Here is a 14,728-nt window from a genome sequence, read left to right as displayed (position 1 = left end):
TACTTTACCAAAAATGCTAATTTGTCCAACTGCATTTTCAGTCTCTAAGGTTTTTATTCTAACTGGATAAATGACAATAAAATATCTAGTGCTGTGATGGTAAATAGCTTAACGCTTTCAATGCAAATATTGTTTAAAGAACTCTTTCAAAAGTAAAGTTCTGTTTTTTAAATTGTGAACGATAAGCAAGGACTTCAATACCGGTACTCTAAACGTTTTTTTACAATGTATTTGTCCTTTTCATTCAAATAAGCATTATTGGGTTATTTAATAATATGGATTTTTGTTGAAATTATCATTTTGCAAATGAAGGCATTTATAAACTTGTCGAAAACCAACATTTCATTTCACCCTTAACAAATAAAAATAATTGACTGACTTGAACGTCGCTTTTATTTCGACACAATGGTCAATTGTTACGCTCCTGCAAAGGTTGCTGCAGCAGTTAAGTGGACAATTGTGCGTTTTTGCTGTCAGCAGGCTTAAATTATGGCGGCTGTAGCTGCTAGGGGCGGATTAAAATGCCTCCAAGTGTGTGGATACTGTTGCCAGGCGGTGGCGTGCGGTGTGGAGACCATGACGGCTATTAGGGACGTCATTACCAAAATTTGCACCTGCGGTCAAGGCTGGAACGGCTGTTACTTGAACTTTTTAACGGTTTTTGCCTCAGAAGAAGACCCTGATTATAAGGACTTTCATTTGCCAGTCGCCGTGGGCAGAAAGATCACCGACCTACCGGCCATATTCGTCTTTCTGTCCACCTTTATCGGCATGTGCGTCGCAATGAACGTCGGAATGGTGTACGGCCGGCCAGAAGTCTACATAAATGGGGTTGATTCGTGGGCCAACGTTTGCGGCCAGGCCAACGTGGCCACAGCGGGCGTCGATTTATCCGGGGTCAACATGACCCTTTACCCCAAAGTACTCATTTCCCAGTTTATGACCAATCCGCAGGGGATTAGCGCAGACAGCCAGGTCAAAGCGACACCGATTTGCGTAAAGGCTTGTCCGCTGGTCAGCGACGTTTTCAACTGTATGGACTTTATGACAAAGTTCGCAAAATACGAGATGAGTATTAACATCGGCATTTGCAACAGCGGTTTCCCTGGTCAAGAGGTGACCTTTTCAACGGAAAACAACCGTTGTGTACCCACTCAAATAACAAGCGGCCTCTCGATACAACAGCAGAACGCCTTGCTGAATCTGTACGGTCAGCACTGGGTGCACAACCTCGTGCACGACTGCGAAATCTGCGCAGCCCAGCTGACTTGGATAGCTCTAATAGCGCTAGGCTTTACTATTGTGTTCGTTATAGTAACACACGGGGCTTCGGACGCTCTTTGCTGGTACAGTTTCGCCACTTTCTTTGTGGCAGGTACAGCGGCTACCGGGTATATGTGGTACCTATACTCGCTCATTAGCGCAACAGACGCTGGTGTACAGGGCAGGATTGGGCGACCGCAAACGCCACAAGAACAGTCTTACCAGGACACCTTAAAAAACGCGGCCATGTTGTTATTCCCGCGTATGGCTAGAGCCGCAGAAGACGCTGTAGCGCCCCAGCTCGGCTACTCCATAGTGTTCCGCGACGCCGCAATTTACAGCACCATCGTGGTCATACTCTTCTCGTTTATTTGCGTAGGCGTCGGCCGGCGTAACATGGAGACGTGTGCTGTGCTGTTCGACCAGGCAACCACGTGCTTAGTAGACCTCAAGTTTGTCTACCTCCTGCCCGTTCTAAGCCTATGCGCTTTTATCGTGGCTTTCAGTCTTTGGATGCTCACAGTTAAGCAGCTAAGCGCAATTTTCCTGCCCGACTTACTGATTGAAGATGTTGGATTTCTACGGCGTGCTACGTTCGTCCCAAACACAAGCTACATTACGTGGGTGCTGGTGTTTGAGGTGCTAGCCATGCTATGGATTACCAACTTCATTCTAGCCTGCCAGCATCTAATAGTAAGCCAGTCAGTGGCCAACTGGTACTTTACAATCGACAAGGAAGAAGCTTACAGGCCAATGCGGCTTGCCAGTTCGCGTCTACTGCGTCGACATCTCGGTTCAGCAATGGCTGGTTCCTTTATGGCAGGTTATTTCGGCCCCATTAGAGCACCGCTTGGGTAAGGTTATTAGGTGAACGCTTTTTGTTAAAGCAATTACGTTTTTATATTGGTTAGTTTTTTTTGTATAATGTTTGGTTTATTGAACGTCGTAATTTTTTTGCTGTTCTGATAAATGCTTAGTGTGAAGCCTAATATTGCATAGCGGACACTAAACCTAGTATTGGATAGCGTTCTTAAGAAAAACTATAAGTTTTTTTTAATGTAGTGTTTAAATTATATAATATATTTTCCCGTAGAGTAGTAAACTTAAAATGTCTAGCTTTAATAGTCCTTATTTACTTTTTTTAGTATTAATTATCAATAAACATGTGGTTTAACATTGAAGTATTTCTACTAATATAATTGTTTATTACCAAGTGTAATATTAGAGTGTTATTCACTAAATACATTTTCCTAAGCGTTTTCGGACCAAATACCTACTTTTGAAATGTGTTTCTTTAAAGAAGGAAATTTCTTGAAAACCGTTTTATTTGTCCAACTTTTATAAGTAATGCTTGAATTACTTCTCAGTCACATTAACTGAAGATGATACAAGTTCGTATCGAAACGTCTTAATCAAGATGATGTCGATCTAATCGACCTTTTTTGACTTGAAATTCATTATCAAGATTCTGATAAATGGTTCTGTGAAAAATCGGAATCACAAACGCGTCAAATTTTGTTCCCAGCTTTCTCCAATCCCGCGTTGTTTCCTTCACGGAAAGCGCCAAGCGCCTTCAGCAAGAACAACTTATCGCACTGGACAAGCACCAGGGGGCAGCAGGGAGCGAAAACGGGGGGTCCTACAGCGGGGAAAGCCCCTACTACGACGGGCCGGCGCCGTCTGCCGGACCAGAAGACGAGGAATACGGCGAAGACTATGACCAAGTGTACGGCGCCTACTCGGGCGCATACGGCGAGTATGGAGACGTTTATTACGCCAAGGCCGAAGACGTTGAATTGGAGCCGCTCGATGAAGACCCGTATGAAGGGGATTATGGGGCCTATGGGGCTTACGAGGACCCAGAACAAGGACTGCCATACCATTCTGTCAACAAGGTGAGTTGATTGGTTTAAAGACTATAGGGTGCTTATGTTGGAAAATATCCACCATATGCTATTCCACTTTACATTTTGCGGCAATATCAGTTTTAAAATATGGGACTGCGCATGCGCATGTCGGACTCGGTACTCGGGTAGTTACGTGGACTTACTCGAGTCCCGAGTCCGACTTCAGTGAAACAAACCGACTGCGTCGAGTAAGATTTGTGGTATTTGGATGTTAAAATGCTCCACTATTCTGTTAACATGGTGTGGAGATTGTTTAGAATTAGTTTTTTGTCTGGTTTCTGGTGTTTTGTGTGTGATAAGGGTTATTTGATATGGTATGACTGTTTTTCATTAGGTAGTTTTTGTTTAATACCAACGTTTGTAATTGATTTGTAGCAATTGGCCTTTCTTAGCAAATAAAGTGTTTCTGATTTAGGTAGGTTGCTTGCGCAAAACAACTTTGTTATGTGTCTGCGTTTAATAGTTATTTAATTAACTCACCACTTTTTACATTTTTTTTAAATACAGTCTAAAATTTATTTTTTTAAGTGAAAAATCGCTTGTTAAATATATATATCTCAATTATAAGTTATAGTGTTGTTTACAGTAAATAATTTTGTTTTAAAGGCAATTATATATTTGTGAAAAAAAAATATATATTGTGTCTAATCAACTTGAATTTTTTTTGTGAAAAGTTGTTTCTTTAGGCATATATTTTGTTTTTCGTTTCTTATTATTTGATATTTTGTTTTTAATAAACTCTATAGGTCAAAATTAAAAAGAAAAATTATTTTGTTTTCATGAAAAGTTATTTCTTGAAGTGCATTTGTGACCAAAATCATTTTGTACCAAAATATTATTTTTTAGACTATAAATATAGATTTTTTTAGATATAATCGAAAAGAAACTGATAAGGCAAGAAATTTTCAATAATGACGTCATACGTTGACGTCACAATACAAGTTGACTTTCAAAAATAATCTGATGATTTAAGTAAACTTGAGTCTGAATACATTCAGTGGTAAAACGTTTTATTTTTAATTAAACTCTTTTCTTTGAAAAGTTGATTACATCTTTAATATACACTAATATTTCAATTTGGCCTTCATTAACCCCCTAAAATTAGTTCACGGACCCCCAAGGGTCCATGAACCCCAGTTTAAGAACCCGTGTTTTAGATGAAAAGAATAAAATAAAAAATTAAACGAAATTTTGATAATTTTTTTAGGGGCGCAAGGGCGGCAGATCGCAAGGGATTAAAAATGAATTAATTTTATTTTTTGATAAAAGTTATTTTTGAACAAAATTATTTAACACCAAAACATTATTTTTTAGACTATAGTAATAGATCTGTTTTAGATGTAATCGCAATAAAAAAATAATTGATTATTTTTAGGGGCGCAAGAGCGGCAAAAGCGGCAAAAGCGGCAAAAGTGGCAAAAGCGGCAAACGTCACAAAAAAGAGCCGGACGGTTACGTTGCAGTTGCGGTGTGGAGCGGTGTCAGTCGCATGCTGTCGCCTTGTTTCTGGTTCCTCGATAACGTGCTTATCTACATCAGCGACCTAAACTTCGGCATGGTGGCGCTGCGGAGCAACTGGTTCATGCAGGGAGGCAGAACGATTCGAGACCTGCTGCAAAAACACGAGGTTGGTTACAACATAAAGTTATTGCGTAGATTCTCATGAAATCTTTACTTAATCGAATACGAGAATTCTGCCGCTAAAACGTTAAAATACTAGCGATTTTTCTTAAAAATAACCTTCAAAAATAATTTAACATAGACTTTCTCCATAAAAGTGTCAACGGAAGAAAATTCCTAATTAACACAATGTTAACAAAAACAAAAAAAAAACGTTTATCGTTTACGTTGAAGCATAATGGTCGGAGGTTGTAGTAAGACGTATTAAGAATATCAAAGCCCATACAGTCAAAATGATACCTACTTCTGTATGGGTTTTGATAGTCTTACTACGTAATTTATATAAAAAAATATTCGAAACGTTCAAAATGATACCTACTTTACCTTCCCTTATTAGGCACAAATTTTGGCCAATGATTCTAAAATACTGCAAAAAACACCTATTTTTTTTCTATAGCACCTGCAAGGAGTTCCTACCATCGCATCTTTCGCCCTATTTCTCGGCAAGCTCACAGTAACCTTAACCGTCCTTCCGATGGGCTTCCTCATACTAAAGGACAAGACCGGGGTGTTTATGTACGGCAACCCCATGGCCGTCGGAGCTGGTCTTGCCTTCTTTATCTCGCACGTTTTTATCTCTCTGTTTGAGGCAGCGGTCGGGTGAGATGATTTTGTTGTTTTTTCGTGATGCTTTTTAACGTTTTCAGGTTATTTCAGGCTTCAAGAATATATTTTAACTTTTATACAATGAAATCTGTTTTTGTAGATGATTTTAATTTTGTTTTTAAGGCCCTTTTTACCGTTTATCGGTTATTTATTTTTTGAACCTCAGGTTTAGTAATTACATTTATTTTTTTTAGATTTTTAGTAATTTTTTTGTTGTCATCATTAACTTATTTTGTTATACTTTTCCTTTTTTGTGGATTTTTATACTTTTTTGTAAATCAGCATTAAGAATTTACTATTTCCAACTACAAATATTAATCAAATGCAAAATCCACAATAAAAATCGCAACCTTGTAATAACATTTCAGCCCAAGTTGGCTCGGCTGTAATAACGGTATTTGTAAAACTTGCACGGCTAAAAACAAGGTATAAACCATAATGAAAACCGTTAGCGCGACGTAAGTTTTGCGCGGAACTGGACCTTCCATATGTTTAACCGTGTGTTGCTCATCCAGCAGTATCATATAATCAATCAACGTTTCGACGTCCTATACAGAACGTCTTCATCAGGATACTGACATATCATGTAAAGCTTATTTTTTCCATATGTTGTTTGTAGGAGCGTGTTCGTGTGTTACCTGGAGGATATAACCCTCAACAAGGGAACACTGAACAAGCCTTACTTTGGCCAAAAGCTCTTCTTTCAACAGCTCGAGAGTGCCTTGAATGAAGAGACTTCTGGCGAAAGTTGGTATCACACTTTTGTTGTTGTTGCCTTTAGTGATATCCTCGGTGAAAATTAGCAATATCTTGACTAAAAATTTAGAAAAACGGAATCTGTAGCAAGCAATGCGTTTTATCTTTGAGATAAATTACCCAAAATTGAGATAAATTACTCGATTTTATTAAAAAATTTAACAAAAACATCTAATTTAGTTATCCGACACAAGGATTTTAAGTCAAAAAAATATTTTGTCCAAAAGACTTAAGTCAAGTCAAGTTACTTGAAAAAAAATGACTTAAGAAATTTTCATTTAATTTATCAAGTCGCTGACTTAAGTCATAACAACATTCTAGCAATAATTTGCCTCAAGAAATTACAGACATTCGTCTTTTATCGCCACAGGAGGTCGTTACACCAAGATTCACCACGAACCTGATCCTAACAAACAGATGATGATGATGATGGAGATGGGTGAAGAGGAGGAGGAAGAAGAAGAAGATGAACTTCCTCCTAAGCCAATCACGTGAGATAAAAGCCAATCACTTAAAGTAAAATCACGTGATTTTAAAGATAATCACGTGAGTTAAAAGCTAATCACGCGTGCTACTTATATTTTGAATCCTAATTAACCTAAATAATTTGTTATTTCGTTGAAACTTTAGTATGTTTGTCAATTACAGCATTTTCTACAATTATGATTTTCATTTATTTTTGAATTACAATTTTTTTGCAGATTTTTGTAACTTTTGCCCAATATTGATAAAACTTTTTCTCAATTTTTATTACATATTTATTGTAACTTTTGCCCAATATTTATTCAATTTTTACCCAAGCTTTTTTTATGTTTTAACTTTACCGTATCTCTTTTTGTACATTTTTTTAACTTGTTTCCCAATATTTTTTTTTACATTTTTTCTAAATCTTTTCCAATATTATTTACATTTTTTTAACTTGTTGGGCAATATTTAATATTTTTTTTCCCAATATTTTTATTTTTTTTTTACATTTTTTTTAACTTTTGGGCAATATTTTTTTGTTTTTTTAAACCTTTGCATAATCTCTCTTTTTTAAAACTTTTCCCCGATCTTTTTTTTGATTTTTAAACTTTTGCCCGATCTTTTTTTGATTTTTAGACTTTTCCCCGATCTTTTTTTTGATTTTTAAACTTTTCCCCGATCTTTTTTTTGATTTTTAAACTTTTCCCCGATCTTTTTTTTGATTTTTAAACTTTTCCCCGATCTTTTTTTTGATTTTTAAACTTTTCCCCGATCTTTTTTTTGATTTTTAGACTTTTCCCCGATCTTTTTTTTGATTTTTAAACTTTTCCCCGATCTTTTTTTTGATTTTTAGACTTTTGCCCGTTAATGCTAAAACCGCTTCCTAATCTTCACCCCTCTCTTGCATCTAGCAAGGAACCAAAACGCAAGGACGCTCCGTTCGCCAAGATGCCGCGAGACAAGAAAAAGAAGGCAAAGGAGCCGGTTTACGATGACGTGTACAGTCCTACTTATGATGACGTAGCAGGTGATGACGACACGGGTCTTCTGGATGAGGTCGAGGACTTGTTTGACTCAGAGGTCGGAAATCGGATTTGAGTTATATTTTTAGCCTTCATAGCATTTACGGTTAAAGTTATTATTTGATTTTCAGTCAGTGTCGTATAATCAAGTCACTTGTAAATGAGTCCAAGTATGTTGAAAATGAATAAGAGTTATTAGAAAAGTTAAAAATAATACCTACTTCTATACGTGCTTTGACATTCTTATTACGGCCAAGTAAAGTATTTTAGAATAAATGTTAAGTCCCGGTTTAAGTCATCAGTTGCCCAAGTCAGGATCCAGTCAAGTTATTCTAAGAGCTTGTTCAAACGTTAAACTATAAAAATTGATACAAAATAATGACAAAAAAATGCCTAATAAAAACACATTATTTCTACCCAAGTAAATGTCAAAAGACTTCAGTCCGGTCCATTGACATCTCCAAATGACTTAAAGTCAGGTCATTTCGCACAAAGGACTTAAGTCAAATTAAGTCATTTAAACCCTATGATCTAATAGTACCTAAGTCATTGACTTTAGTCATTAAAACACTGTTAACGTTGTTCGAGTTAGCATGTCAGTGTTTCTATGATTTTGGAGTTAGATTTTTCCGAACATTTTCATTAGTGCGCTGGATGACTAGTGCCTGTCTGTATTTTATTGCCCTTTCTCTGTAATTTTGGCTGTACGATTGTGAGAATCCCTATACCCCTATGTATTTTTTGGAGCATAATGGTTGGAGGTTTTAGTAAGGCGTAGTAGAATATCAAATCCCATACAAAAGTTAGTAGCATTTTGAACGTTTAGAATAACTAATTATTCATTTCCAACATGAACGATTTTTATTTTAAGTTTTCGATCATTTTTGTTGCTAAAAAAGAATAAATAGCTTTATTTGAAACGTTCAAAAAGCTACCAACTTTTGTATGGTCTTTTGATATGCTTGCTGCCTACCCTTACATACATTTGTAGTTTTCGTAAGGTTTAAGGTTTAATTTGCAAATTTTATTTTTCTATTTTATCCTGCGGTTTGTATTCTATGGTGGAGGACAATTGTGCAATTTTTAATTTATTTTTTTGCCCACCAAAATTAGGTTATGTTTGACTTAGACTAATTTTTTAGTGCAATTCTATGATTTTAGGAAGAAAGTAACAAAAAAAAGAAAAAGGACAAAAAAGATAAAAACAAAAAGAAAAAAGACAAGGATAAAAAAGATAAAAAGAATAAAGACAAAAAGGATAAGGATAAAAAAGGAAAAGGTAAAAAGGATAAAAACAAAACGGACAAGGATAAAAAAGACAAAGGTTCAAAAGGTAAGGAAAAAGGTAAAACAAAAGACAAAGACAAAGCGAAGAACAAAGTAAAGGAAAAAGAGAAAGCCAAGACAAAAGAGAAAGGGAAAGAAAAAGGCAAGACAAAAGAGAAAGGGAATGAAAACGGCAAGACAAAAGATAAAGGAAAAGAAAAAGGCAAAGGCGAGTTTTCTCTTTTTATAATATTTTGAACTTTATGTTCAGTTAAGTTTTAGGTAGAGCATCAAAATGCTGTTTTACGGAAATTTAAGGTTTTGTTTTGAACAATTGCCTACATGTGCCACGAGAGTGTATAAACACGCGGACAACAAAATTCGTCCAGAAACAAAAATTTAAGTTTTAAGCAGATGCACATTTTTCAGCTAGGCATCTTTCAAATTTTAACTTTTTTTCACAGGTGAAAAAGGGGCTAAGGGTGGCAAAAAAGACGCCGCAAAAGATAAGAAAGGAGGAAAAGCCGGAAAGAAAGGTAACAGTTTATTCTTTTTATTTTATCATTATCGCCTACTATTTCAAACGTAAACCGTGTAATTTTTTGAATCTTTATACACGATTCTTTGACGCGTTTCATGCAAACTGCTTCAAAATATTTACAAAACAAAATTATTTCGAATTTACCTGTTTTTGGAATATCGTTTTTTTACTATTTCAAGTAAATTGTAACCTATTTTATAATGTAGTTGGTGAAGTATTTTTGAAAAAAAAATACTCCGTTCTGTTTTCTTACCTGGTTTAAAAACAGACATGGACTTTTTTACATTCTTTAAAAAAAAATTATTCACCCTAGGGATGCCAATACCAACATTTCCGATACCGATACCCGATATTTTGGGCAAAAGGTTTCGCAAATCCGATACTAAATGACGTCATTATTATTTTCAAAAAAGCAAAAATTGGAACGTGCAATGCTCACGTGTTGCAGGTTGTTTGACCAAAATCTGCTTTTGTTGTAAACGTTTAGCTATGTCCCCTTGTTTACTTAATATTTTTTTTTGATAAATGTAACTTTTAAGGAAAAATTATTGCGTTAGATCGCAAATCATGGTTGAAAAGCACAAATTAATTTAGTATTGGATCACCGATACCACCCTAGTATCGGACGAGTACCGATACCACCCTAGTATCGGACGAGCACCGATACCACCCTAGTATCGGACGAGTACCGATACCACCCTAGTATCGGACGAGCACCGATACCACCCTAGTATCGGACGAGTACCGATACCACCCTAGTATCGGACGAGCACCGATACCACCCTAGTATTGGACGAGCACCGATACTACCCTCGTATCGGACGAGCACCGATACCACCCTAGTATCGGACGACCACCGATACCACCCTAGTATCGGACGAGCACCGATACCACCCTAGTATCGGACGAGTACCGATACCACCCTAGTATCGGACGAGTACCGATACCACCCTAGTATCGGACGAGCACCGATACCACCCTAGTATCGGACGAGCACCGATACCACCCTAGTATCGGACGAGCACCGATACCACCCTAGTATCGGACGAGTACCGATACCACCCTAGTATCGGACGAGTACCGATACCACCCTAGTATCGGATCGGCACCGATACCACCCTAGTATCGGACGAGTAACGATACTTTAACTTGGCATCGGTTATTGGATCTGTGCCAAGTTCCTTTATGGTGTGCCAAGACAGTTTAGAACAGTTTCCAGATATGTGAAAAGATAAATTAGCACAGTGCAAATTCAAGAGAGTTAAACAAATTGAGATAATGTCAGGTGAAAAAGACGTAAAGCCAGAAAAGACAGAAAAGACAGAAAAGAAAGACGTAGAAAAGAACAAGGTAGTAGAAAAACCGAAGGCAAAAGGTAAACCAGCACCTTTAAACAAGGAAAAGGACAAAAAAGCGTCAGCGAAAAATGGCAAGTTATTTTGCGTAGGCCACTAAACAAAAAAGCGCTTAGAAGCTGGATAAAAATTAAATGATATTTATAATGTGCTTTTTTATTATGCTATAATAGCACACCCAAAACATGTTATTTTAAAACTAAATTAAAGCAGTGTTTTAAACAAGGCAATTTGAAATGATTTAAGTCCTAGTCAAGACGTTCGTAAAATAACTCAAGTCTAAATCGAGACGTTTGTAAAATAACTTAGTCACAGTCAAGTCATTTGTAAAATAACTTAGTCACAGTCAAGTCATTTGTAAAATAACGTAGTCACAGTCAAGTCATTTGTAAAATAACTTAGTCACAGCCAAGTCATTTGTAAAATAACTTAGTCACAGTCAAGTCATTTGTAAAATAACTTAAGTCCAAGTCAAACCAAGTCAAGTCACACTCAAGTCTTGAATCGGTGACTTGAATCCAAATCAAGTAATTTGCCTAAAATACTTAAGTCAACTCAAGTCATTTTATCGAAATGACTTAAGTAAAGTCAATTCATTTGACAACATCGACTTAAGTGCACATAAGACATTACAATACTGGATTAAATTGTTGGCAAAGTTTAACCCTGGCACAATGACAAACAAGCAATGTTATCTTGGTCATTTACGTTGCAGACAAGGTTAAGCCGAAAAAGGATGACAAGAAACCAAAAAAAGATGCGAAACCTAAAAAAGATGCGAAGTCTTCGAAGGCAAAGCCGAAGGAAGGCAAAAAGGCGAAACCGGCGAAACCGAAAAAGGGTAAAAGCGAGAAAAAGGCAAAAAATTCTTCAAAGAAAAAAAAGAAAAAATAAACAATCATACCATTTCTAACGCGTGTATTTTTACACTTTCGATATTTAAAAGCTCGTGGCTCATTGAAAGGCCATGTTTTAGGTCCAATTTAAAAAAATTTGTTCGGTCTTGATACTCAACACAAACATAAAACATCAAAAAAAGGTCCACCAGGTATTGAGTGAATGAATTCAAGTATTTGTTTTAACTTTTTGTGTAAAAGTCTTACAAAATACCCATGTATAGTTTTTTTACCCCAATTCGCAACAACAAAACCAAATAAGGTATCCAATTAATTTCTCACAATTTCTATTGCAACTTAAGAGGAAAACAGTTTTCCATGTGTTATGCAAGTATGATAAAACTAGAAGAAACGTTTACCTTTTGTAAAAATTACTAAAGTTAAAAAAAAGTCTAATTAGGTAGCAAATCGTAGCTGAATATTCCTATATCAATATGGTGTAGAATGAGCGCCGGTAACACCCTAGCTTAGGCTCGAGCTTGGGTTTTCAGAAAAAATAATTTTAGAACTGTTTTCAGAAAAGCACGTTTTTCGTCCAAAGCACGATTTTAATTAAACAAAATTGTGCAAACTTTTCTGAATTACCACGTTGGTATATGGCTTGACTACTGTTTTTTGACCATAATAATCAGACGAGTTTACCACTTTTTTAATAGTTTATAGTTTTTCTTTTATGTTATTGACATGACTTGAAATTGACTTGCTCTCACAATGACTTGACTTGGACAACCGATGACCTGGGACTTGACTCGTTATATTCGCAAAAGACTTTGACTCTGTTTTTCAAATGACTTGACTGGGACTTGAGTCATTTCAAAATGATTTGTTTACGTCACTGCAGTTATTCGATATTATCAGCCATCCCTATACTTGCGTTTAACCAGATTTGACAGGTCTCTCCTGACAGGTCTCTCCAAAGAAAAGGGCAGCAAAGCCCCCAAAACGCCCAAAGGCGCCAAACTGAAAAAGGAAAAACCGCAGAAGATGAACAAGGTGGCAAAGGCGAAGGGCGGAAAGGGTCTTTCGAAAGTCAAAACCCCGAAACTGGGCAAGAAAGTTAAGACACCGAAACTGAAAGGCGGAAAAAAGGGGCTCAAAGGCAAAATGAAAATGCCGAAAGTCGGGAAAATGAAGGGACTGGGTGGCAAGGGTAAAAAAGGCAAACTCGGTAAAATGGGTAAGATGGGCAAAATGGGTAAGATGGGCAAAATGGGTAAGATGGGCAAGATGGGTAAGATGGGCAAAATGGGAAAGATGGGTAAAATGGGTAAGATGGGCAAAATGGGTAAGATGGGCAAAATGGGAAAAATGGGTAAAATGGGTAAGATGGGCAAAATGGGAAAGTTTGGAAAAATGCCCGGCATGAAAATGCCAAGGGGTGGGGGTTTAAGGGGTAAAATGGGTCCGGGTGACGCGGTAGCAGGGGCGCAGGGGGCCATGAGCATCGCCGACGGGCTTCTACGCATCACTGGCCAGAAGGAAGCGGCGGCCGCGAAGGCCCAACAGGCAGCCTTTGGAACCAGAAACCGTTCCAAGGCCACTGCCCTCCTGGGCCACTTTATCTCGAACAAAATGGAGGACAGGGGGGGTATTGACGCTTGGACGGAGCTGGAAAGGGCTCAAGACCTCATCACTGGAGGACAGAAGATTATTGAGGACACTGATAAACAGTGGGATGAGATTGATGCCGCTGAGGAAGAGGAAGACAGCAGCGATGAGTGATCCGGGACTTGCTGGATCCCTGGAAAGTCGCGTTTTAAAATTAAGTGGGCGTTTGATTTTGTTTGGGTCGCTGACTGCGGTAAATCACACGGTTGGGTATGGTTTCGCCAAATCTGAAAAATTCGTCATACAAATCAAATTTGAACTTGTGTAACATATTGTCTGAAGCAATTTTGTCCGTTTTTGCTGACTAGATTTTTTATATAATATTTAGTGTTCTATTTTTTTATGTTAAGATTAAATATTCTACGTTTCTCGTAGTTTTTTTCACTTTTATTTTCGTAATATTTTTTATTTATTTGTTTATTACATATATTTATTTTTATTCTTTTTGTTGCTTTCTCCAATTTAATTTTGGATATTAGTTTATTGCGTTTTTAACCGTTATGTTTAATTCAAGAGAAATTAATAAAATTAATTTACTTGCCAAAGAAAGAAAACATATTAGGTAAACGAGTATTTTGTATTACAATTCGCCAATACATTTTCGTAAGTCACAAATAAAATAAGTCAATTATTCTGGTCAACGATGTTTGCTAAACCAGTTAAGAATCTTGATGTATTTACATTGAAAAGTGAGGGAGTATGGGTCCGATTAATGAGTCTTCATTTATATATTTGCCAAGATGAATCGACCACACTCCTACAAGATTTGAGATGGCCTGTCTTCGTGAGGCCATTCAGGTCCAATTCTTCCTTTAGTTCAGATACATGTGTCGCAACACGTCAGCACATCAAATTAATTCTTTGTTTTATCGCCTTAATGTTGCGTCATGAAAGTTTTTGTTTAAATTCGATTGCCGATATCTCTTGCTAGAGTTTGCAACGAATGCCTTGTTACACCAATTTTTATGCGTCAGAGCTGTATGTGATGTTACGTATATCCGTTTAATGTGAGCGCTTTGTTTTGAAATTCGCCTTATTGTCAACAATCCATTATTTTAGAATCGAACGCCAGTTACGTCACAATGTAGATCGAAGCGCTTTTGTTCAAGCCATATTTGGACAAAAATATTATTTCCGTCTATAAGAGTCGAGAGAAAAAGGTTTAGACCACGCCTTGTTATCACGTGATATTTTGTTAAGTATTATAAGAATTGATGACGTAAATCTTTCTTTATCGCAGAAATTTTCTTAACTGATTCTCGTCTATAAATAGCGTGTTCAATCAATATGAAAAAAAAAGGAGAGAGAGAGATAGAGGCTTTTATAGCTTCTACTCAGACAGCAAACTTGAGTGCTTTTGTGA

At 36.9% G+C, this 14,728-nt stretch overlaps 1 protein-coding gene across 1 annotated transcript; it reads left to right on the top strand.

Annotated features, from left to right (window-relative positions):
* The first annotated feature begins 489 nt into the window (after positions 1 to 489).
* Positions 490 to 13,479, top strand: LOC146138808 (uncharacterized). Its single transcript, XM_083394696.1, has 12 exons — positions 490 to 2,117; positions 2,789 to 3,158; positions 4,546 to 4,797; positions 5,248 to 5,450; positions 6,076 to 6,203; positions 6,583 to 6,703; positions 7,589 to 7,757; positions 8,861 to 9,194; positions 9,430 to 9,501; positions 10,792 to 10,935; positions 11,577 to 11,702; positions 12,665 to 13,479. Exons 1-12 carry the CDS (start codon positions 490 to 492, stop codon positions 13,477 to 13,479), a joined length of 4,362 nt encoding a protein of 1,453 aa, XP_083250822.1.
* Positions 13,480 to 14,728: the final 1,249 nt, after the last annotated feature.

This window comes from Ascidiella aspersa, chromosome 7 (genome assembly GCF_963924565.1).
Source record: "Ascidiella aspersa chromosome 7, kaAscAspe10.2, whole genome shotgun sequence".
NCBI classification, from domain to species: domain Eukaryota; kingdom Metazoa; phylum Chordata; class Ascidiacea; order Phlebobranchia; family Ascidiidae; genus Ascidiella; species Ascidiella aspersa.
This window is presented reverse-complemented; position numbering and strand designations above follow the sequence as displayed.

Excerpts from the sequence above, each read along its gene's own strand:
- LOC146138808 (XM_083394696.1), top strand. The coding sequence starts at position 490 with ATGGCGGCTGTAGCTGCTAGGGGCGGATTAAAATGCCTCCAAGTGTGT. Across the intron at positions 6,704-7,588 it reads CTTCCTCCTAAGCCAATCAC|CAAGGAACCAAAACGCAAGG; the intron begins GTGAGATAAAAG and ends TCTTGCATCTAG. Across the intron at positions 10,936-11,576 it reads AAAAGCGTCAGCGAAAAATG|ACAAGGTTAAGCCGAAAAAG; the intron begins GCAAGTTATTTT and ends TTTACGTTGCAG.